Source organism: Taudactylus pleione, unplaced genomic scaffold, assembly GCF_031769625.1.
Source record: "Taudactylus pleione unplaced genomic scaffold, aTauple2 ptg000019l, whole genome shotgun sequence".
In the NCBI taxonomy this organism is placed as follows: domain Eukaryota; kingdom Metazoa; phylum Chordata; class Amphibia; order Anura; family Myobatrachidae; genus Taudactylus; species Taudactylus pleione.
Genome location: NW_028284421.1, coordinates 32,222,833 through 32,246,771, shown reverse-complemented (window position 1 = coordinate 32,246,771; position 23,939 = coordinate 32,222,833). Strand labels below are relative to the sequence as shown.

At 46.3% G+C, this 23,939-nt stretch overlaps 1 protein-coding gene across 12 annotated transcripts in view; it reads left to right on the top strand.

Moving 5' to 3' along the window:
• Positions 1 to 23,939, top strand: part of HERC1 (HECT and RLD domain containing E3 ubiquitin protein ligase family member 1) — a 305,583-nt gene that overhangs the window by 161,035 nt on the left and 120,609 nt on the right. For 7 of the 12 annotated variants that reach the window (XM_088446526.1, XM_088446573.1, XM_088446582.1 and 4 more), the window contains exons 42-49: positions 12,501 to 12,617; positions 16,586 to 16,796; positions 16,961 to 17,085; positions 19,020 to 19,240; positions 19,974 to 20,242; positions 20,885 to 20,937; positions 21,065 to 21,265; positions 21,382 to 21,556. In XM_088446526.1, the coding sequence (XP_088302652.1) occupies positions 12,501 to 12,617; positions 16,586 to 16,796; positions 16,961 to 17,085; positions 19,020 to 19,240; positions 19,974 to 20,242; positions 20,885 to 20,937; positions 21,065 to 21,265; positions 21,382 to 21,556 (1,372 nt within the window). The remainder of the gene's footprint in view (positions 1 to 12,500; positions 12,618 to 16,585; positions 16,797 to 16,960; positions 17,086 to 19,019; positions 19,241 to 19,973; positions 20,243 to 20,884; positions 20,938 to 21,064; positions 21,266 to 21,381; positions 21,557 to 23,939) is intronic. The other 5 variants (XM_088446592.1, XM_088446565.1, XM_088446611.1 and 2 more) reach the window with 4 other exon arrangements.

The following is a 23,939-nucleotide window of genomic DNA, read 5'->3' as shown; positions in this document are numbered from 1 at the left end:
TGAGGCTTGCCTTAAGTCTATTTATTCCCTCTCGGGAGCAATTGCTTGCCCGTCCAGGGCCATTTCCTGGTGGCTAAGGCCATTAGGGTTGGGCCAATGCCTTAGGGGACACTTTTCCTGAGGATACTCAGGAAGTCCAGAGGGCATTACTAGGACAGATGAGTGATGCGGCTTCTTATATTGGAGAAGCTTCCTTGGACGCTAGTCTGCTAACCTCTAGGGTGTCGGCTGCGGCTGTGCATGCCCGCCGCTCCTTATGGCTGAGGTCCTGGAGAGCAGACGCTGATTCAAACAAGGGCCTGGAGGCCTTACCTTTTAATGGGGAATTACTTTTTGGTCGAGACTTGGATAGGATCGTGGATAGACTGGCTAGGTCCAAGAAACAAGCTTAGAGTGCCAGGCGTCCCTCTTCCAAACAGGAAGATAAGCCTTCCGCCTGATGGGACGGGCCTCCCTCTGGGGGATCCCAGAGGGGAGGCCGACTTCTTCATTTCGCCCAGAGCTGGTTCAATACCACCACCGATGCCTGGGTGCGAGAAGTGGTCTCCCAGGGGTACGCCCTGTCTTGTCGGCGCAGACCGCCTCACTAGTTTTTTCTGCACGAGTCCTTCTCAGGACATAGCCAAGGCTATGCTGATCAGGGAAGCTATAGACTCCTTGCTGACTGCAGGGGTCATTGTACCTGTTCCACAATCTCAGCATGGGATGGGGTACTATTCTGCTGTTTCTGGTACAGAAACCCAATGGCTCCCATCGACCCGTTCTAAATTTAAAGTCTTTGAACAGGTTTCTCAGGATTCCCAGGTTCAGAATGTAAACCTTGTGTTCCATAATTCTGGCTATGGAACCAGGGGATTACATGGTCTCCCTGGATATCCAGGACGCTTACCTCCATGTGCCGATAGCAACGTCACATCAGAGGTGTCTGCGGTTCGCTCTGTTGCACCGTCACTACCAGTTCCGGGCTCTCCACAGCGCCGAGGGTGTTCACCAAGGTGATGGCAGTTATGGCTGCCCACCTTCGGAACCAGGGGGTACGGTTGTTAGCGTATCTGGGCGACCTCCTATTGCTGGCAAGCTCTCCGGAGGTTCTGCTGCAACATCTCCAACTGACGGTGGCTTGTCTGCAGATGCACGGGTGGTTAATAAATTGGAGGAAGTCATCCCTGATCCCATCTCAGCAGAGGGTCCATCTGGGGGCCCTCCTAGACTCTCATCAGCAGCGGATCTTTCTAACTCTAGAAAAGGTATCTTCCCTACAGTTGCGGATACGCAGTTGCCTGGATTGTGCCAGTCTTTCAGTACACTCGGCAATGAGAGTGCTGGGTTCCAGGGTGTCGGCATTCGACATGGTGGAATTTGCCCAGTTTCACTCCAGGCCTCTGCTGAGGCTGATTCTAGCAAACTGGAATGGGTTGCCTCACCGGATCCGGTCACAGACCCTGGTGATATCTCCGGATGTACGACAGTCCCTGAATTGGTGGCTTTAAACAGCTCACCTTCTCGAGGTTCGCCCCTTTTGGATCCCGGACTGGGTTCGGCTCACGACAGATGCCAGTCTTCGGGGTTGGGGGGCGGTGACAGGCTCCTTGTCACTTCAGGGTTGTTGGACAGCGGAGGAAGCGGCTCTCCCCATTAATGTTCTGGAACTAAGAGCCGTGTACAGGGCTCTGCAGTCGGCCGGCACCACTCTTCACGGAAGGGCGGTGCAAGTGCAGTCAGACAACGCCACCACGGTGGCGTACATCAATCACCAGGGAGGAACTCGCAGCCGGGCTGCGATGGCAGAAGTGTCTCACATCCTAACCTGGGCGGAGTGCCACTTTCCAGCGATCTCTGCAGTCTTCATTCCCGGAATCCTCAATTGGGAGGCAGACTTCCTCAGCTGTTACGACGTGCATCCAGGGGAATGGTCGCTTCATCCAGTGGTATTCCAACTACTCATGGACAAGTAGGGACTGCCGGAGATGGACTTGATGGCCTCTCGTCACAGTCACAAGTTGCCCGTGTACAGGTCAAGGACAAGGGACGACGGCGCCAGTCTGGTGGACGCTCTGTAGGTCAGATGGACGTTTCAGCTGGCATATCTGTTTCCTCCGATATCCCTTCTGCCTTGGGTCCTGCGCAAGTTCTATCAGGACGGAGGCACTCTGGTACTGGTGGCCCCAGCGTGGCCAAGACGTCCGTGGTACTCCAACCTACAGAGTCTGTCCATCGATGTTCCGTACCTTCCTCCTCAGCGGCAGGACTTGTTGTCTCAGGGGCCCTACCTTTACCCGGATCTGGGTCGTCTGTCTTTGACGGCGTGGCTCTTGAGACGGCCGTCTTAAGGTCCCGGGGCTTTTCTAGTTCCGTTATTTCCACCATGCTGAGGGCACGCAAGCCTGCTTCTGCAAGGATTTACCATAGAGTGTGGCACACGTACTTTCAGTGGTGTGAGTCCAGAAACTTATGATCCTCAGGTATTCAGAGTTTCAAGGATTCTGGCTTTTCTTCAGTCGGGTTTGGACTTAGGTTTACGCCTTTCCTCTCTGAAGGTGCACGTGTCTGCTTTATCGGTTTGGTACCAACGTAGAATTGCTATGTTACCGGACGTACAGACTTTTTTTCCGGGGTGTTCTCAGGATTCTCCTGGCTATTGCTTCAGCAAGGAGGGTTTCTGAGTTGGGGGCACTCTCATGTAGTCCCCCCTTCTTAATTATTTTCTCCAGGACAGAGCAGTGCTTCGCACTCGTCCTGAGTGTTTACCTAAGGTTGTCTCTAAGTTCCATATCAATCAGGAACTGGTGGTCCCAGCCTTTCAGTCCCCTGATCTTACAGCAGGGGAGACTTCGTTGGACATTGTCCGTGCTCTCAGAGTTTATGTTGATCGGACTGCTTCTGTTCGAAAGTCCGACTCCTTGTTTGTCCTCTTTGGTTTTCATAAGAGGGGTTGGCCTGCCAACAACCAGACTTTGGCCCGTTGGTTTTGTCTGTTATTAGGGAGGCTTAGATACGAGAGCATTTACCTGTTCCAGCCTCTGTTAAGGCTCATTCCACTCGTTCTGTGGGCCCTTCTTGGGCTGCTAAACGTGGTGCCTCAGCTGTTCAGCTGTGTAAGGCAGCCACTTGGTCTTCGGTTCAAACGTTTCTAAGATTTTATGCGTTTGACACCTTTGCCTCTCAGGATGCATCCTTCGGGCGCAGGATTCTCCTTTCTGCACAGGAGCGTCCCCGCCCTTAGTTGAACTGCTTTGGGACATCCCCAAGGTCAACCCTGTGGACCCCCTATGGACCCTGAAGTAGAAAACAAGAGATATGGTAAGAACTTACCTTTGTTATCTCTGTTTCTACGAAGTCCATAGGGTCCACAGGGCGCCCGCCCTGACGCACCTGGCTTCTAATGGGCTGTGTTGCTGGTCACCGGTATTTCCATCTCCTTTTTCTGTGAGTATGGTTTCTTGTGTGTTCCAGTCTTCCTTCTCTCTGTTCCATATTCTCCTCCGGCCTAGGCTGCTTACCAACTGAGGTGCCTGTGGCTCGGGGGCGGGGTATAGAGGAGGACCCAAGTGCATCCTGGGAGCTAAAAGCTTAACTGTGTGGTGCCCATGGATCCTGATCCAGCTATATCCCCAAGGTCAACCCTGTGGACCCTATGGACTTCGTAGAAACAGAGATAACAAAGGTAAGTTCTTACCATATCTCTTGTTTTTTTTGTAGCGTGCCACAATGTACACTGATGTGTTGGCACTGTATGCAGTGTGTAGCGTGTAGGTACACGTGTGTGCTGGCATTGTGGGAACAGGGCATAACGTGCAATGAGAGACACAGATTTGTTGCCACTGTGAGAACAGCACATAGCATGCAATGAGAGGCCCAGTCACCAGAGTTTCCTCTGGCTTGCAGTCTGAGAGGAGCACTTTAATTTTCAGACATTGCCATTTGGGCTTTCCAGAGTCCATCCACTTTTAACGAAAGTCATGGTAAATCATTTACGTCGCAGGGGTGTCGGGTTTTCTACCTGTTTAAACAACCTTCTGATCCTTGCCCTGTCTCCGGATGTTCTCAAGGAACACTTTGGTCACTCAATAGGTCTCTCCAGTCCCACAGAAAACTCATCAATGGGATATATTCCACCTGGACTCCGTCGCAGGAGATGTACCTTCTGGGGCCTTGCTGGATTACATGGTTCAGCGAGTCTTCCTCTTAACAGAAAAGCTTGAGACCTATAGGCCAGAACTCACAAGGTTTTTAGTCACCTCGGGTTCTCCATGGACGAGACCCCCTTTAGTCCTCTACGAATGCTGGGAGAAGAAGCTTAACTATATGGTGCCCGGACTCCTCCTGCTCCACCTATACCCATGGTCTAAGCCTGTGTCCCCTATGGAGTGTGAAGAAAAGGACTTAACCAGGTACTGCAAGACATAAGTCTTTTTTATTTATTTATTTATTTTTATTACAATTTGCGCTCTCTTATTGACATAAGTGGCTAAATGTTATAGAGTGCGAGCCTGCACCGCTGCCTGAATACATGCGAGTATTCATGTTTTCTCCTTCATCCACTAGGGGACACTGGAGCTTCATGATAGTGGGGTATAGACGGTGGGTTGAGTTGAGCCTGGCACTTTAAAAATCTACAAGTGTGACTGGCTCCTCCCCCTCTATGCCCCATCAGCCCCAGTTTTTAGAATGTGCCTGAGTAGAGCCAGTGCACAGGGGGCTGTCTCCAGCCCTTATATTAATTTATATATAAAAAAGAAAGAATCAAGCAAGAGGACAGGCAGACTGTTGGCTGTGACAGTCTGCCTGCAACGGGGGAGTCGCCAGAGAGGGTACCACACGGCTACTGCAACCTGTGTCCGGTCACCCTATGGAGGGGAGGCTGCTCTTTGGCAGTTAAGGAGTCATTAGACTCAGCGGGGCCCGCCACAGCTGACACCGGGTTGTGTCCGGGTCCCCGCTCTCCCCTCACTGCCCAGCGCTCTGGCCGCAGCAGCTCTGTAAGTATGCACACCTCTCCTGACTAGCAGGAGAGGTGAAAATAATCGGAAAATTGCGGAAAAACACCAGCGCTGGCTGTTAGGTAGGCAATCTCTGCATCAGCGGCAGTCCTACCTCTGCGTGCCGGTGCTTGTGTGAAGGCACCGGCGCGTTCATCACTTGTGGCGGTCGTGCTGCTGGCCCCCGCAGTTCAGCGCGGCTGGGAAGTGTAAGCCGCGCGCATATAATAGTGGCGGCCATTAAAAGGGCTGGAGCTTATAGGTCCTTATAGGTCCCTCCCTGCCTTGGCTAGTTTGGCGCGCTCTGATAAGGGAGTGGCGCCTCAGTAGAGCTAGAGGCCCCCTGAAGGCACTGAAGGAAGGGGAGAAGGCTGACAGCTTCTACAGGGGGTCTGTAATTACAGTAAGGTAGTTTTAACTACCTTATGTTTTCTATTGAGTAGCATTATTAAGGAAATTCTGCTCCTCCCTTATATTGCACTGCCTGCCCCTGTTACTGAGTAGCATTATTATTGAAATTCTGCTCCTCCTATATTGCTCTGTCTGCAACTTGAGTAGCATTATTATTGAAATTCTGCTCCTCCCTATATTGCTCTGTCTGCTCCCATACTTGAGTAGCATTATTATTGAAATTCTGCTTCTCCGTATACTCCTTCTGCATTACTGAGTTGTATGTGGTGTCTGTCTGTGAGTAAATGATGACATCCAGAACAGAAAAAGCTGCTTCACAAAAGCTGCTTGCCTGCACTAAGTGCAGGAAAAAATGTACCCATTTTCGCTCCGAAGGGTCTTCCCTGTGCGAGACTTGTGAAGCAGAGAGTGCTAACACGCAGTCTGTCACTCCCTCCTTCATAAATAGTTTGGCAGGGGTCATGGCGGATCTTTCTTCTGAATTAGCCGCTTCCCGTAGGGAACGGGAGGCCGCCAGAGATCTACCTAGCACATCTCACCCTTTTCTAGCACCAGAACCAGCGTGGGCTCAGAATTTAGTCCGCTCGGTGAATAGCCTTGCTCAGGTTATGGGTTCTGCGTCTAAAGCTCAAGAAGCTTACGGTAAGTCGCCCATCTAAGAAGAGGGCTCTTCCGGTGGTTCTCCAGTCAGATGAGGATTCTGCAGTGGATCACTCGTCTCAGGAGGAGGAAGAGGAGATGCTGGACGAATCAGACGTAGAGACTTACTCACAAGAACCTGAGGCAATGCAAGGTATTGATGCACTCATCCTAGCGGTGAGGGAAGTTCTTAAGATTTCTGGCCCGGAAGCTCCAGAATCGTTAGAAGACTCCTTATTTGCCAGGTCACAGAGGATTGCTGTCACATTCCCTGTTTCTCTCCAGTTGGACGAACAGATGACGGCAGCCTGGCAGAATCCGGACCGTAAATTCCAGATTCCTAAGCGTTTTTTCTCTTTACCCGTTTCCAGCGGAAAATAGAAAGAGGTGGGAGACCCCGCCACCTGTGGATTCTTCGGTTTCTCGGTTGTCAAAGAAGACCACGTTACCTGTTCCAGGAGCTACTACATTGAAGGAAACCTCAGAGCGGAGATTAGAAACCACTTTGAAATCCATTTATACGGCTGCAGGTGCACTTCTCCGGCCGGCCTTGGTAGGATCTTGGGTCAACAAGGCTGTGGAAAAACGGGCGGAACAATTGACTGAGGGTCTTAAATCCAACACTCCGCGGGCAGATCTTATTACCTTGGCAGAACATATTCAGGAATCTGCAGTATACTTAGGAGACGCCTCCAGAGATATCGGCCAGGTAGGCGCTAGGATTTCTGCTTCGGCGGTCTCTGCTCGCCGGGCACTTTGGCTTCGTGCCTGGCAAGCGGATGCTGAGTCAAAAAGAGCGGTTGAAGCTCTTCCTTTCACAAGCGATATTTTATTTGGTCCAGAGCTGGACAAGATCTCGCTGGCCACTGGAGGTAAGAGTACTTTTCTACCTTCATCAGCACCTCCTCCGCGTCGATCGTTTAGGGGACCTTCCTTTCGTTCCTTTTGAGCATCTGCAAGATTTCAGGGACGACCGCGAGGTTTGTCTTCAGCGGGGCGAGGAGGCTGTGCTAGAGGACGTCAAGCGACTAATGCCCGCCGTCCAGATCCCAAGCCAGCAGACAAGCCTGTGGCATGACGGGCTCCCATCCCATCTCGGAAATCCGAAGGTGGGGACTCGTCTCCAGCGTTTCTCGGAGGTTTACGAGACTGACTTCTCCAGACACTTGGGTTCGGAATCTGGTATCTCAGGGATACAAGATCGAGTTCGCCTTCACTCCTCCTGTGCGTTATTTTACAACAGGTATTCCTGTCGATCCCTTGAAGCAACTAATTTTGCGTCAGGCGATCAACAAACTTTTGCTGGCCGAGGTTCTTGTTGCAGTTCCCACTGCACAAAGACAGCAAGGGTTTTACTCAAACCTTTTTGTGCTTCCGAAACCGGATGGGTCACTCAGACCCATTCTGAATCTGAAATCCTTGAACCAGTATCTTCCATTTCACAGGTTCAAGATGGAGTCTCTCCATTCTGTCATTGCGGGACTAGAGGCAGGAGAGTTTCTGGTGTCGATAGACATCAAGGACCCTATCTGCATATCCCGATTTGCGTTCCTCACCAGGCTTTCCTCAGATTTGCCATCAAGGAAGTTCATTACCAGTTTCAGGCCCTACCGTTCGGTCTCTCGTCAGCTCCCAGGGTATTCACCAAAGTGATGGCCGTCAAGGTTTCTCACTTGCGCTCTCGGGGGGTGACTATCGTTCCGTACCTAGACGATTTACTCATCAAGGCTCCGACGGCAGAAGTCCTTTTACACCAAGTGTCCCTTACACATCAGATTCTCATTCAACACGGATGGATTGTGAACTTCCAGAAGTCTCAGTTGATGCCGTCACAGAGACTTTAGTTCCTAGGAATGATTCTAGACACGGTTTTGCTTCGTATATTCTTGCCATAGCCATACAGGAGCTGGTTCTTTTGGTGCTCAGACCCAGGAAAGTGTCTGTGCATCTTTGCATCCGTCTCCTGGGAAAAATGGTGGCTTCCTTCGAGGCCATCCAATTCGGCAGATTTCACTCCAGAATTTTTCAACTGGATCCTCTGTCTCAATGGTCCGGGTCCCACCTACAGATGCATCGGCTGGTGCGTCTGTCTCCCCGAACCCGCATATCCTTGCTCTGGTGGCTTCGGACGAGCATCTGTTAGCGGGTCGGCGCTTCGGAATTTGGAATTGGACCTTGGTCACCATGGATGCCAGCCTCCACGGATGGGGAGCTGTGGTTCTGGACAGTCACTTCCAAGGGCTTTGGTCGCAGCAGGAATCCCTCTTACCAATCAATGTTCTCGAACTGCGGGCAGTCTACAGGGCTTTGATACAGGCTGCTCCTCTGTTACGAGGACTTCCAGTTCGATACAATCCGACAACGCCACGGCAGTGGCATACATAAATCGCCATGGAGGAACCCGCAGTCGTCTGGCAATGAGAGAAGCCAGTCGCGTCCTTCTGTGGGCAGAAAAACACGTAGAGGTAATTTCCGCAGTATTTATTCCGGGAGTCGACAACTGGGAGGCGGACTTCCTCAGTCGTCAGGATCTTCATACCAGGGAGTGGTCCCTTCATCCCGAGGTCTTCCGTCAACTTGTTTGCAGATGGGGGAAACCACAGATAGATCTGATGGCATCATGGATAAATCATCAACTACCCCTTTACTGCTCCAGGACCATGGATCCGGCAGCAGTGGGAGCAGATGCTTTACTGATCCCTTGGCCATACAGCCTTGTGTACCTGTTCCCACTGTTTCCGCTTCTCCCTCGGATTCTCAAGCGGATCAAACGAGAGTCATCCACAGTCATCCTAGTGGCTCCGGATTGGCCTCATCGGGTTTGGTACTCTGATCTATTATTCCTCCTAGCAGACGAACCTTGGCCTCTTCTGCTACGATCGGACCTTCTACAACAGGGTCCATGTGTGTACCCGGATTTACGGCGGCTTCGTTTGACGGCGTGGCTATTGAGACCGCCATCCTAAGAAGCTATGGTGTTCCTAGGTCGGTCATTCCTACCATGCTTAGGGCTAGAAAACCGGTAACATCAGCTCATTATCATCGCATTTGGAGGGCTTATATCTCCTGGTGTGAATTCGTGGATCTTCTACTTCCTCTTTTCATTTACCGCGTCTTCTTCTTTTTCTTCAAAAAGACCTTGACGCTGGCCTACGCTTGGGATCGCTTAAAGTGCAGATTTCTGCTCTTTCTATTTTTTTCCAGCGTCGCCTAGCTCTGATTCCGGAGGTTCAGACCTTTTTTCAAGGGGTACTTAGAATTCAGCCCCCCTTTGTGCCACCCACGGCTCCTTGGGACCTGAATCTTGTTTTATCTTTTCTTCAGTCATCCACCTTTGAGCCTTTGCAGGATGTGGAATTGAAGTATTTGACTTGGAAGATGATCCTTTTATTGGCCCTGGCTTCGGCCAGACGAGTGTCTGAACTTGGAGCTTTGTCCCTCCGTTCCCCTTACTTGATTTGTCACGAAGATCGGGCGGAACTTCGTACCCGCCCTTCCTTTTTGCCCAAGGTGGTCTCGGAGTTTCATCTGAATCAGCCGATTGTAGTGCCAGAGTTGTCGGACTCTTCCGGGGATTCTCACTCCTTGGATGTAGTTTTTTTTTCGCATTTATGTGGCCTGTACTGAGGGACTACGTAAATCAGAGGCTCTGTTCGTCCTTTATGAGGCCAATCGGCGTGGCTGGCCTGTGTCTAGGCAGACTTTGGCCAAGTGTATTCGTCTGACTATTCGTCAGGCAGATGTTGCTTCTGCTCGACCACCGCCGGTATCCATTTCTGCGCATTCTACGCGCTCTGTGGGTACTTCTTGGGCGGCACGTAGAGGTGTCTCAGCTTCACAGCTTTGTAGAGCAGCTACGTGGTCTTCGGTTCATACTTTTGTACGTTTCTACAGATTTGACACTTTTGCGGCTTCTGCTTCAAGTTTTGGTCGCAGTGTCTTGCAGGGCGTTCAGCACTCTCCCCCCCCCACCCCTCCCAGGAGGGTAGCTTTGGGACGTCCCCACTGTCATGAAGTTCCAGTGTCCCCTAGTGGATGAAGGAGAAAACAGGATTTTGGTACTTACCGTTAAATCCATTTCTCCGATTCCACAGGGGACACTGGACGCCCACCCAGTGCTTCTTGCCTGTTTATCAGTTACTTGTTCTGCTTCAGTTCTGTTGCAGTTTGGTCTGTTCTGGTTGTGTGACTGTTCATCCCTGCAGCCTTGCTGTGTTGTTGCAGTGTGTCAGTATGTTGGATTGTTTCTTTTCCTGTTCTCCTTCTCTGTTCTTCAGTCTGTTCTCCGTCTCCTCTCTGGCTCAGTTCTTTAAAACTGGGGCTGATTGGGCATAGAGGGGGGGAGGAGCCAGTCACACTTGTAGATTTTTAAAGTGCCAGGCTCAACTCAACCCACCGTCTATACCCCACTGTCATGAAGCTCCAGTGTCCCCTTTTTAAAGCAGCACACATGTTTAAGGCAAAAGTATTCCCGTTTTTCTAAAACGGCAAGAATGTTAAAGGCAAAATCTGTTTTTTCCTTTAACATGCTAGCTGCTTTTTAAAAAAAAAAGTGATTACTCGCATATATTCCCACAGCGACACTGGCTCGCACGCTATTACTTTTTGCCCCAGATACGGAAGATTTTTATTACAAATTTGAATAAAATTTTTTATTTTCTGGTTTGGTCATTTAATCTTTATTTGCATAAACGTTTGCAACTAAGGAATCTAGGCAAGTTTCCTTCGGAACGAAAAAGAAAGAGCCGAGATCTGACCCTTGAGGTACGACAGTCTAAGCCCCAGATCCAAGTCGATCTGCAAGGAGGAAAGGTGTCTGAACTGGTAAAGGGAATCTCCTCTGTGTTTACATCAAACGATGTACGTCCTCCAATCCTTGGGGTAGATGTTTTTTGTATCTGTTGCATGCTCTGGACTACTCCACTAGAGGGACCCCTAGCCTTTAGGATCTGCGCATAAAGTTCCATTCTGATAAAGCCAAACAGTTCAAACCGGGGTGAAGAAACAGGCCCTGGTTTAGAAGATCTCTTCTTTGAAGAAGAGGGAAAGGAGGTTCTGCTGAAGATTTACTATGCCCTCCTCGGTCAGTCTGATGCATTGAGTATTATGTGGACATTTTCCCACTTGCAGAATCATGAGGATCGGGTGAAACCAGTACCCCAGATGAAAGACCACCTGGCCATCATTACATTCTTCAAGGTCGCCTTAGTACCGGAGAACCTTCCTGTTCTGGTCTAAGTAGATAATCGTACAATATACCTGTCCAGCTGAGGATTTGACCATTGAGCCAAAAACTGGAACTGAAGTGACCTTGAATGGAATTGGGAAAACAGTACCACTTTGAAGGAGGTAACTACCTTCCCCAGCAATAGTATATATAGAAGAATAGGTTGGATACAAAATGTCGACATTGTCATAATGTCTACGTTGACCATGCCAACATTCATCATGTAGAATGAAACATTGACATTTTGTCCTGGTGGCCCAACGGTGACTTATCTTCTCCTGGCGGCTCCAGTGGAGTCTTCCAAATCTCGGCGGTCATGTGACAGTCACTCCTGGTGTTCCGGTGAGTATTTCTTCACTATCTGTAACCTTAATCCCTACCTGTAACCCTCCCTCTAATTCTTAAATACCCCCCAAGCCTAAACCGAACCCTACTGCTGCCCTACCCTAATGTTGACATTCTGACAGTCTCTGCATCTCATCTGTCGACATTCTTAGAATGTCGACCAGTTGCATGCCGGCATTTTAACAATGTCGGCGTAACTGTCAACATTGTAATATCGACATTGTTATGGTCAGCTTTTGGCTTCATCCACTGGAGAATAGACACATCTGAGATTGAAGGTGGGAGGGCATAGAGAGGGTTGGAGTATCTGCTCCAATACCCAGTCTCCTATACCCATAATAGCAGTGTCTCCCAGATTGGATACTAGAGAAAATTTATATTTCTAATACTGATTTCAAGCGATACTGTGCGTTACAAATACACATATATTAAAACTATATTTTCTTGCTTTTCTTTTTTGATTTTGAGTTAATTTTTTTTTACAAAAAATTGTAAAGCAAGCTCTTTTTGGATAAGTCAGGTGCTGCCTGTGATCCTTTTAGCGTGTTGCCCATCAACAACAGCACAGTGTCTTCATAAGATGCAGCTTTTCATATAGGAAGCACAGATATAGAGAGAACAATTCTAACCTTTTACATTTTTCATTGAATTTCACCTTGTTGCAGTGCTTGGGGCAACACGCTGGTATGGTGATTAGCATTACTGCCTTGTGCTATTTATGTGGAATTGTATGTTCTGCGAGTTTAGCTTATTTAGCCTCCATTTGCTTCATCCTTCATGAAGAATAAAAGTAAAAACAGATTGGTAGTTATACTGTACAGACTGTGTAATGTGCTGTGTATAACGTTGGCTATATAAATAAAGGATAATGTTAACCATCCTTGTTTTTCTTCCTACAGCTTCATCAGATCCCAGCAGCCGTCTCTCTACTTCCCCACCCCCGCCTGCTGTGGTTGTTCCTTTACTAGAAATGGGATTCTCGATCAGACAGATCAAAAAGGCCATGGAAGCCACTGGTAATTGTCTTTCTTGACATTAGGCCTTGTTTTTGTAACCAATCCTAATCTATGGATTTAACCTGTAATGTGTGTATGTTGTGACAAAACACTGGAAAGGCTGCCAAAGGGTGATATTTATGCCCCAAGTATTTTGCTTCTGTTTGGTAGACAGAAGCTGATTAGCAGTCTTGATTGCCAGACCACTTGTGAGAGGCTGATAAAGGGTGTGTTTAGCTGGGTACACACTGACAGATATATTGGCTGATCAATTGATCGGCCATTATATCTGATGCTCGTCGGCCACTGTGTACCAGCGATATGTCTGTGAACGACGTCGTTCGCCTCTGCAGATATCGCGTCTACAGATATACCTGTCCATCGGCCAGTGTGTACACATGCAGCAGAGGGCGCGGGGAAGTGGACGGGACACGTCCCCCGTCCAGCGGGAGCCGCTGCCGGAAGCAGATGTGTATGTATGAATGACCATCATCTGTAGATATATCTGCAGATCACTTGATCTGCAGATATATCTGTGCAGTGTGTACCCACCTTAAAGCTCAATTGATCGGCCAATATATCGGATGCCCGTTGGCCAGTGTGTACCAGCAATATATCTGTGAACGACGTCGTTCAGACATATCCCATCGGCAAGTGTGTACAGGCGATCAGCATAAACATGCAGCAGATCTGCAGATATATCTGTGCAGTGTGTATTCAGCATTAGTCACTGTATACAGTTTCTCACTTCCTGTGGAAAAGGTCAGATTCCTGATGAGACACTGTGATTACTGAATGTAAGTGCTGTGCTAAAGACTTCTGTTTAGTGAGAGGTATGTTAGATCCCTCCACTCTGAGATAGGAAATAATTTTGTTTAGTTAGAGCTGGACAGGCCAGGATTTACTTTTATATCTTGTTTATTTTTGTGCTACTAATAAAACTAGCTGTAGATATTTGTACCAAGGCCCTGACTGGTGTACTACTACTTGGCTGCTGCATGACAAGTGCCACCATTTACCCCAGGAGCCAACATCCTTATCCTGATCTTGCCACACAGTATAGATACAATTTGGTTGTGGCTGTCTATCAAGTTAGCTCCACGTCACATTAGGTTAGTTTAAGTGGTCAGAAGGGGCACAGCGGCTATTTTCTAGGAGCAGCCTTAAGCAGCTCCTTCTACTTCCCATCTGCTTTTGTAGAGAGGTAGTGCTGAAGTGTATAGGGGTGCTGGGTTTTCTGTAGACTCTTCCCTATCTTTGGCATATGTCTTTTGCAGCTCTACAGCTGTATGAGTTGTGTAACTGCAGTGGTCCTCTACTTTTCTTAAATAATGTTCTCTGTCAGGGAAGGAGAGTTTGTCCAGGGCTTACCCTGGAGAAGAGAGAGTGGCTATATTTTTGCCAACTTCAGATTTTACTCCATGTTGCCTTGTGCCCAGTCCAGGATGTGGTATGTGAGAGGAACAACAAATGGATTCAGGAGGAACCAAACTAGTGGAACACTCAAACCCTGGGGTTTCCTTATGTCCTGAGGAGGATTCCAGTAGGAAGCTTGAAGCGCCTTATCTACTGTGTGTCATCAGGCAAACAATAGAGATCAGGGACAGCGAGGAAATGGAGATTCCAGATACTTCGCAGTTTAAGTGGAAAAAGATCAAACTATTTTTCCCCATTTTTCGCTCAGTTGGAGGACATGCCTTCTAAAGCGTGGCCCAAGTTTGATCAAATTGTTATGGTATTCTGCAGATTGCTGTATCTCTATCTGCTCCCTAACGGGTTTATGGCAAAATAATTACTAGGGTAGATAATTCCATAGATTGCCTGTCTAAGACTACCAGTATTTCTATTGCTACCTTACAGGATAGCACAGGAAGTAAAATTGAGGCAACCCTTAAAACTGTTTATGCTGCAATGCCTGTGCTGGTGCAGTACGTATGTGCTGGTTCTCTTTCTTGACCAGTGGTTAGATTTCACCACGGACACTGTAAGTCGGTATGTATCCTATATTTCCAGAAGTTCAAGTCTAGACTCTTTTCCATCACGGGTCTTTCTGGAGATAAAAGAACACATTTTGCTCAGAGAGAAACCATTCAGTCTATTCTACCTGTAGAAGTAGTTACACCAGTCCTGGAACTTGAGTTTTTACTCAAATCTTTATGGTCCAGAAATTGGATGGTTCTTTCCAACCTATTCTGAACCTGAAATCCCTATACATCCTCTTGTGGGTGGACAAGCCCTTGATGTCAGTCATCAAATGTTTGGCAGAGGTCAAGTTCATGGTGTCCATGACCATTAGGAATATCTACTTACATGTTCCAATCTGGGAAAAACCACAGTGCCTATTCAGATTCAGTCCAATCATTTTCAGTTTTGTGCTGCCTCAGCTCGGAGGGTGTTTGCAAAAATCATGACCGTTATATCTGCTATTCTCAGATCCATTGGGCTGATGGTCTTTTTCTTACCCTGTCGATCTGCAGATCAAGGCCAACTCTCCAGCCTTGCTGCAGATTTGTGCTTTGTAGACCTCTCAGACCTTGGATGCTCACAGTTGAATTAACCATGTCAGTAAATCCATCCTGACTTCTCAGCAGATGATCTTTCTGTACCTTTTGTTCGACACATGTAAACAAATTGTGTTCTCTCCAGAAAGGTGTACTTTCCTCTTATTTACTGGTACTATTCAAACACTCGTTGGCTCGCATGCACTTGTCTGTTCACCTTTGCATGAAGGGCCTGACAAAGATGGTTTTCACCTTTTTGAGATGGTGCAATTTGCACAATTTAATAAGTGAACATTCTAAATCAAACTTAATTTGAAATAAAACATGTTTCACTAGTACTTAATGGCTCACTAGTACTTCAGGTTTGTCTATAGCTTTGGTGGTGGCTGTGAAGCAAGGTATAGGACAATAGTGGTGATTGACTCCAGGTTGCAAGGCTGGGGGACCATTCAGTCCAGGTTACTAGGTTTTAAACTCCAGAGGCGCAAAGCTCCCAATAAGTTTACTGGACCTTAATGGTTTCCAATGCCCTTCTCAGTAGATGCCAGTTCTTGTGAGAAAGCATCATCAAGATACAATGCTGTGACTTGCATAAATCACCAAGAGTGCCATAGCCATGAGAGATACCAGCAGGATCATACATTGGGTGGAGAAATATGCTCCAGCCAATGCAGCAGTTTTCATTCCCAGGATTTAAATTGGCGATTGGCCCTTTTACCCAGAGATCTTTCAAAAGCTGCAGAACCATTGGAGGCAACAAAATGTTAACATGATATTATCTCAGTTGAACTACAAGGCATAGCACGTTTGCAATGGATCTGCAGACTTTTCTTGCTGATACTATGTTAGTTCATTGCAGCTTTCATCTGATCTGTTTCCTCCAATAATGATGCTTCTACGGTTCTCAAATAGGCACCACAGCAACCCAGAAGGGCTTTGGTACATAAACATTCTAAACATGTACTGTGTGTCGTCAGGCAGACAGTCGAGATCAGGGACAGCAAGGAAATGGATCCAGACACTTTGCTGTTTAAGTCATGAAAGTGCATTCCTTGAAGACCCAGGCTTTTAAGTCAAGGCCTCTGACATCACCAGAGCTTACCTCTGCTGGCTCGAACAGTGATCCTTAGAGCTAAGAGTTTTTTGACTGTGGATCAGACCATGCGCAAAGCTTGGCCAAGAGTTAACACAGGGCTTGGAAGTGCTACATCGTTTCTAGTGTGAAGCAAACCGTTTACTACTGTTTCTGCTGGATGGCCGTTAAAGGGGTTTAAATCTCACCTCTTTAAAGGTTTTGCATGTAAATACCCATACTATGAGTAAATTTGGATCACAACATGCATCGACTGACTGTTCTGGTGGTATTTCGTTGCCCAGTGCCCTATTAATTGACCTAATACTGACATTTCTGTTTTCTTGTTCGCTACTTGTAATACTGCCTTTTTATATCTTATACATTATATTTGTTCATATAAAATGTTTTCTTAGGTGCAAGAGAGGCAGACCCCCAGAACATAACCGTGTTGGCCATGTGGATGATAGAACATCCAGATGATGAGGAGAGATACTCGGGCAGAGCCACTGATCAGTGCCAGGGTGGTGCTGTCTCTGGTGCAGGAGGTAAATCCAGTGATGTCGTTTTCACAGGAGACATCTCCTCCGCTGACACCCCAGAATTGGAAGAATGCTTTTGTGAGAGGTTAGTGCAGTATATTAAATAGAGCACTGTCTGAAAATGTTTAAATGTTGTGTAGCCGCTCTGTTTAATTGTCTTCAGTTAACACTGACTGTCTTGCATTAAAACCTTGATGTTATTGATTTTAGAGTTCAAGCTCTCATTATGCAATGTATTGTCACTTGTAGCCCAGACAGTATGGACCAAGTAGAAAACTCAGGATCCAGCAGTGGACAGCAGACCAGAGGCAGGTCCACTGTAACCAGAAGACAGAAGTTCGACCTGGCAGCAAGGACACTACTGGCAAGGGCTGGTATGTTATTTCAGGAGACTTTATACTGCTCCATGATTCTTATAAGCAGTGTTAGCAATCGAATTCTTTAAAATAGTTATTATTAAAAAAAAATAAAAAATTCTGGGAATCATTTTTCTGTCAAATATAGCTGAATGTGAAACCCTATCCAAGAGGAAAAGGGCATTAATCTTCTGAAAAGTTTTGTAATGCAGCGTTCCTGCTAGACTGTGGGCAGGGCAGGGTGCTGGCCAGGGAAGGGGGCGTATCCTTGTGACGACTCTCATTTGTCACACGGGGGCGTGCCCAGCACTTAAGGAGGTGCTGGGCTTCCCCCCCAAGCTCTCTTTATGGTGAATAGATGCCGTGCATGCCCGCATGGCGTCTACTGACCCAGCGGTGATCAATCACCACAACTTTTCCCACCCACGGGACACTGCGGCCCACGGGTGGGGATGGCTCAGGGCATGCTGTTTTAGACGGGCGCCACTATAAGGGCAAGGCGCATTTTGCCCTTTTACAATCTGGTGCGGCGCTCTGCTAAAACAGCCTAGCGGGTAGACTGTAGTTTGCAATACTTTTTATTTTTCATCCACAATGAGTGCAGATATTTTTTTTATTGAAATTTTAAATTTTACAAAAATGCATCAAGAAACAATAAAAAAAAAGAAAAACCGAACAATTTACTCATAGTCAGCCGTAGAATCAAAGGAGAGCCAACATATATAGTAAAGCTGGCCACACACTAGACCAACTTACATCCAACCAGCCAACTAGTTGATTGGTTGGAATGAAAATCTGGTAAGGGATGAAAGCAAATGACAATCAGCAATTTGCTTCCAAACGCCGGAAAATGGACAAAAACTGTTGTTAGAACAAATTGTTTAGATCAAACATTTAACAAACTTGTCTGAACGACCATTTTCATCTGTTTTCTGCCATTTAGGAACAAAAACTGATCATCAGTTACTCCCATACGTTACCAGATTTTCATTCCAACCAGACAACTAGTTGGATGAAAGTTGGTCTAGTGTGTGGCCAGCTTTAGTGTGCAGAGAAATTAGTCAAGTTGAAGTATAAGAATACGTGCAATCATCCACAACCATCAGTAGGCCTGAAGTCACAATGAGTTATATGGCCAAATTAAGAAGCACAAAACCCACTGAGCTTGTACAACATACAAAAGAAAAAATCCAAAAATTAAGACGAAATACATAACCAGCTAATTATAAGCAGCCACACTCTGACAGCAATAGTAATCAGCCCTTCACGTTCCTCCGATCTATGTTCTGGACACAGTAAACCAACTCCTTCCACCAGTGCCACAGCTAGTTATATGTAAGGGGACAACTCCTCCCTGTGTAAACAAAAGCTTCAGGCCTCAAGATGTGCCCTACAGTACAGGCTCATCCAGATTCCCAAATATTTTAAACAAAGAGTTAATTTCAGTGAAATGGGAGAGGAAGGAATCAGAGGGGAACTCAGAAACAGAAAAAATACTAGATCTATCCCAGTTAATTTTTATGCCTGAAAAAGTACCAAACTTCTCCACCAAGTGAAGCAGCGAGTGCATGGAGCCCAAGGCTTCAGAGAGTAAGATAAATGTATAATTCGCTTACAGCGCCACTTTATCCACTCTGTGGGGTCGTACAAATGAAATATCAGAACAGTCACATATTGAACATGCCAGGGATTCAATGTGAACAGTGCCAGGGACAAAGGATACCCCTGACTGGTCCCTCTACCAAAGGGAAAGACTTCAGACACATATCCTTTAATGTAATATGTATGTTTTATTATGTATATATTTTCTTGGTGTAAAATTAAAATAAATTATCAATACTTGAGTCTATAGTGAATTGTGCAGATAGATATACAGTTCAATTAGTAAAGTGAAAATGGCATCTGAAAATATTTTTCATAACTTTTACTCTCTCACAATTTTAACTTCTCAGCTGGATTATACCGTACTGTCCAGGCTCACCGCAATCAGGGGCGGAGAGATGGTCTGTCCTTGCAGCAGGAACCTGGTGCTCTGTATGACCTCAATTTGGATGAGGAGCTAGAGATTGACCTTGATGACGAGGCCATGGAAGCAATGTTTGGACAGGACCTGGCAAGCGATAATGATATTCTGGGAATGTGGATCCCAGAGGTACTGGACTGGCCAACATGGGTGTGTGACAGCAGCTGGAGCTGCTCCCATCTCTGCTCTAATCCTTTACCCCTTGCTTTACACCCCGGCATGAGATCAAGAGCATTGATGCATGCAGCTTCCAGCTACTGCATCTAAGCATTTAATTATAAGGGAGGGCCATCTCTGTGTACAAATATTATTTCTCAATTTTACTATGAAGAGTAAATGTTTACTCCCATGTCAGAGGATATTTAAAACCATGATGATTTAGAGTTTAGTGATATGACTTTGCTGTTTACTGTACTGTAATCTAATATTTATGGAATATGCAAACATCTCATTTAGAACAGAACAAATACTTTAAAGTAATTTTTATATTTGGTATTCTAATCCATAAACCTATTTTACTGAATATAATTGCTATACAATACAGCCACATTCCAAATAGTTAAAATGATTTTAAGATATAGACTAACTTCATATGTTCACTTACAAAATCTATTGAAGATCATTGTTCTTTTTAAAACCAGGCTTGTTGTCACTGAATGTACATATAAATAAGGACCTTGATTAATCCTCTATTTGCAACCAGCTGTAATCTGCATGGCAAATGAACCTTCATGCATGCATTTTATGTAACTAATGAGACAGGCAAAATATTGCTTAAATTGAGTCTTTGTTAACATGCATGTTATGCTAAGCTGTTCCTTTGATTGTTTTTTAAGCTACAGTTTATATGTTCAACCCACAAATGATCTGTTTATTTCCACAGCACGTATGTGAGACAGATGAACGAGAGGAGGTGGTTATCTGCGAGCTGTGTGAGACAAGTGTACTTAGCTTCAATCAGCACATGAAGAGGTACCACCCAGGCTGTGGGCACAGCGCTAATCGCCAGGGATACCGTAGTAATGGCTCTTATGTAGATGGCTGGTTTGGCGGGGAGTGTGGCAGTGGTAATCCATACTACCTTTTATGTGGCAGCTGCCGGGAGAAGTATTTGAGTCTGAAGAGCAAGCGTAAAACAACTGCATCAGAGAAGTGAGTTTTTAGAGAAACTTTTTTTTTCATTGTTAGGTTGCGCTATCCAGTGTCAGGAATCTTTATAGCGTTGATTAGTATATGCAGTTTATTAGCAATTCCTAGTGTCTTGAATTTTTGGCTATGGGAATAAATATCAGTTTAGCTACACCATTTTAAAGCAATTTGATGTTGGCACTAATTACAGATGTGTCCTCAAACACCATTTCTTCAGTCGCTCCAAACAGCCCTTTTTGGAGTGCCAGATTTCGTGCAATGCTTGCGCCTAGGGTCTTTTTCGACAGCTATTGTGTCTTAGGTGCAATCGGATGTGGCAAACTGCTTCAATGGACTGCACTGATTAATTTGATATGTGACATTTGGAGTCGCACGGGACCTGGCAGCGCACTCTCGCACTGCATGGCGTATTGAGGCTAGGTGTATGAGGACACATCTGTATATCTAAGCATTGACTTATCTATTTGCAGTCCTTGACCTTATTTCCCACTGACTAATTCAGTAACATCTGAATGTTGCTAACACTGAAATGTTACAGCCAAAATCAAACTACTTCTAGAATGGCAAAGCCTGCTTTCATTATTCAACACATGCAGAACCTGGTGCAAGATAAGACACCTATGGAGTAAACTATCTTTGCCTTAGGTACAAAGGACATGCCCCTGATTTGATTGGAAAACAGGACAGTGTTTATGAAGGTAAAATCATTCTCTTCATTGTAACTGGTTATTTTTAATCTGTAACCTATTAAAAATGGGTGTAAAACAATTAAATGTCGAATTGCCTTGATAGTTGCCTTTAACCTGTTATTGGTACACCACACAGAAGACTGGGACATGTTAGACGTGGATGAGGATGATAAGCTGACAGGAGAAGAGGAGTTTGAACTTCTAGCTGGACCCCTTGGCCTAAGTGACCGCAGGATTGTACCAGAGCCAGTGCAGTTCCCAGACAGTGACCCACTGGGGGCCTCTGTAGCCATGGTAACAGCCACCAACAGCATGGAGGAAACACTAATGCAAATAGGTACCTTTTGTAATGTGGGTTGAAAGTAGCATTGAGTATGGTGCTGTCTATCTGGGGAGAAATTACCTATCTTTTAGCCTAATTTTTCACTTATTTAGCCTGTGTTTCTTTCCCAGGCTGCCAAGGCGCTCTGGAGAAGAGCTCCTCGGGTCGGATAACTTTAGGAGAGCAGGCAGCAGCTCTTGTAAATCCTCATGACCGTGTAATGGCCTTACGCAGGGTCATAGCTGCTGCCCAGGTCCTGCTGGCACGTACCATGGTGATGCGAGCACTTTCACTGCTGTCTGTTAGGTCTGTACTTTTCTTATATACTTAGAAGACTTGCTATCAACGATTGTATCACACATTTGTCAGAATAGTAAATTGTTTAATAAATGACTAATAAGAAATTGCCTGCTTTGGTATATGTTTTCATTCATTTGAAATTACCTGGTTGTTAGATCTACTTGCAAAAGCAGTGACTGCTTAGCACATTTCTAGTTGCACAATGTACCTAATTGTCCATTTGACCTGAACGTTCTCATTCCCAATTTAATTTATCACTGATCTCTTAAAGATGCAATGCAGGACACTGTGTGTTAGCCTTCATCCTACTAACACTTAAATACCAAACCCATTCATTCATTTAAACATGTAATCTTTTTTTTTTTTCCTCAGGCCACTATTGGGGGGGGCGCCATAATCACCACGTGGGTATAGTGTGTGATCCCAGGAGCCAGAGCACTTGAATTTTACCAGCAGAAAACTCAGGCTCCTCCCCCTTTGCCCAACAACATCATGTCCATTTTCCTTTTTAGGTTTATTCTATTTATTTTTCCATACCAGCATCCCTTAGCTGCCAAGAGATTGCCACCGTGAGGGGGCCCAGCCACTGTTAACAAAGGTAGTGCTCGAGACCCCGCACCTCCAGCTATCGTGCCACTGCCTACATAGGTGCCAACAATGTAAGTGGCTCTCCTCCCAGAACTATGAGTGAAGTTTGCAAATGCAATTTATGTCCCTTCCCCAGGGGAAAATGTGCAGAGTATCTAGTCTCAAAAGGGGGGCAGGCAATTGGGAGCCATGGCAGATCTGCAATAGGATGGCAAAGTTTGCCAACCTTTCAAAGGGTACCATCCTGCTGGGCTTGGGAGGGGTGGCTTTTACTTTAAGAAATCCTGCCTGGTGTGGCTTCTAAGTTGGCATAGAGTGGCCATTTTCAGAGAGCAGCCAGAATCCCCTTCTTACCATGTACTCTTTCATTTGCAGGGTAATCATGAGGTGTATTAGGTTGCTGGTTTTCTTTGGGCTATTCTGTGTCTCTGGCCTGTCTCTCTTGCTGCGCAACATGAATTGTGCAAATACATTTGTCCTTTCCTTTTCTTCCATCATTGCTCTATGTACTGGAAGGGATGTATGTTGCCTTAAGGAGTTACTGTGGCTAAAATAATGCCTGCTCAGATGTCACATTGGATTGCCTCCAGGATGCCTTTTGTATGACATTTGACATGGAGGACCAGTGGCTGCACTCACCTGTAACAGTCCTAAAGTCCATGCTATCAAGGATCTCTCTGCTGCTAACCAAATGCAATTGGATGCCAAGCAGGGGATTTTCTGTACTCTATTCTCTTGATAAAGGAGTCACAGGATCCATCAGCCGGGGATTATTCCCTCAGGGACTTTTGACCTCCACTTTGTCATCACCTGACTACTCAACTGGGTCTCAGGCCATGGCACGATCAGTTCAGGGTCTTTTTCAACCATCCTCTTTTTAAAAAAAAGGGTTATAACTGCTGGCACCGCTTCTAGATCGGTTTCCCCAGATGCTGGAGGCGTAAGGCCCTGACTTTCTCCCAAGAGGATGGTGGGGTGGTGAAGGGCTCTGATTTTGAGGTGTCTCTTTGTCATTGAGTTGATTACTCTGTGAAGCTAAGAGTGAAGAATCTAGTATCTGCAATCAATCATAGAAATTAGGGACATTGAGGAATCAGAGATTCCGGATACTGATGTTTAACGCAAAATTAAACAGTTTCTTTTATATCTTCCCCTCTCAGATGACCTAATTAATGAAGCTTGAAACATACCTTAACAAACCTACCTTCTTCCTTTCCATGTGGAGGTTATGGTCAAATGGGTATCACTGCTTAAGGTGGACAATCCCATTGCTCACCTCTCTATACCCACCACCAATCCAATTCCAAACACTGATACCTCTGTGAGGCTCTGTGTTGCTCTTCTGTCCCAGTTACATGGTCTTTGGACTCCAGAGGGGTTGCTCCTAATAAATGTGCTCGACCTCAGAGCGATTTTCAATGCTAAGGTCAGTTGGCACCATTTTTTGCGAAGATGGGCCATCAAGATCCGGTCCAATAATGCCGTGGCATGCGGAAATCGCAATGACTGACCAAGAAAAACATGAATATTGTTTTCGTGGATCAAAATGTTTCAGCAATTGCAGCGGTTTTCATTCCAATTAGCAGAAATAACCTTAACTATGGGGAATGGACTTTCCACCGATATTTCAACAGCTCGTGGATGGGTCAGGACAAGCTGGTTTTCATAGTGTGCCGGACACCGGCGGCCACTTACCGGGTCTGGCAACACTGGAGTCTTGTTCGGCTGCGAGCAGGAAGTTCCTGGTGCCTACTGCCAGAGTCCCTGCTTCTGGCTCTTACCCTGGTTGTGCTGCAGCTGC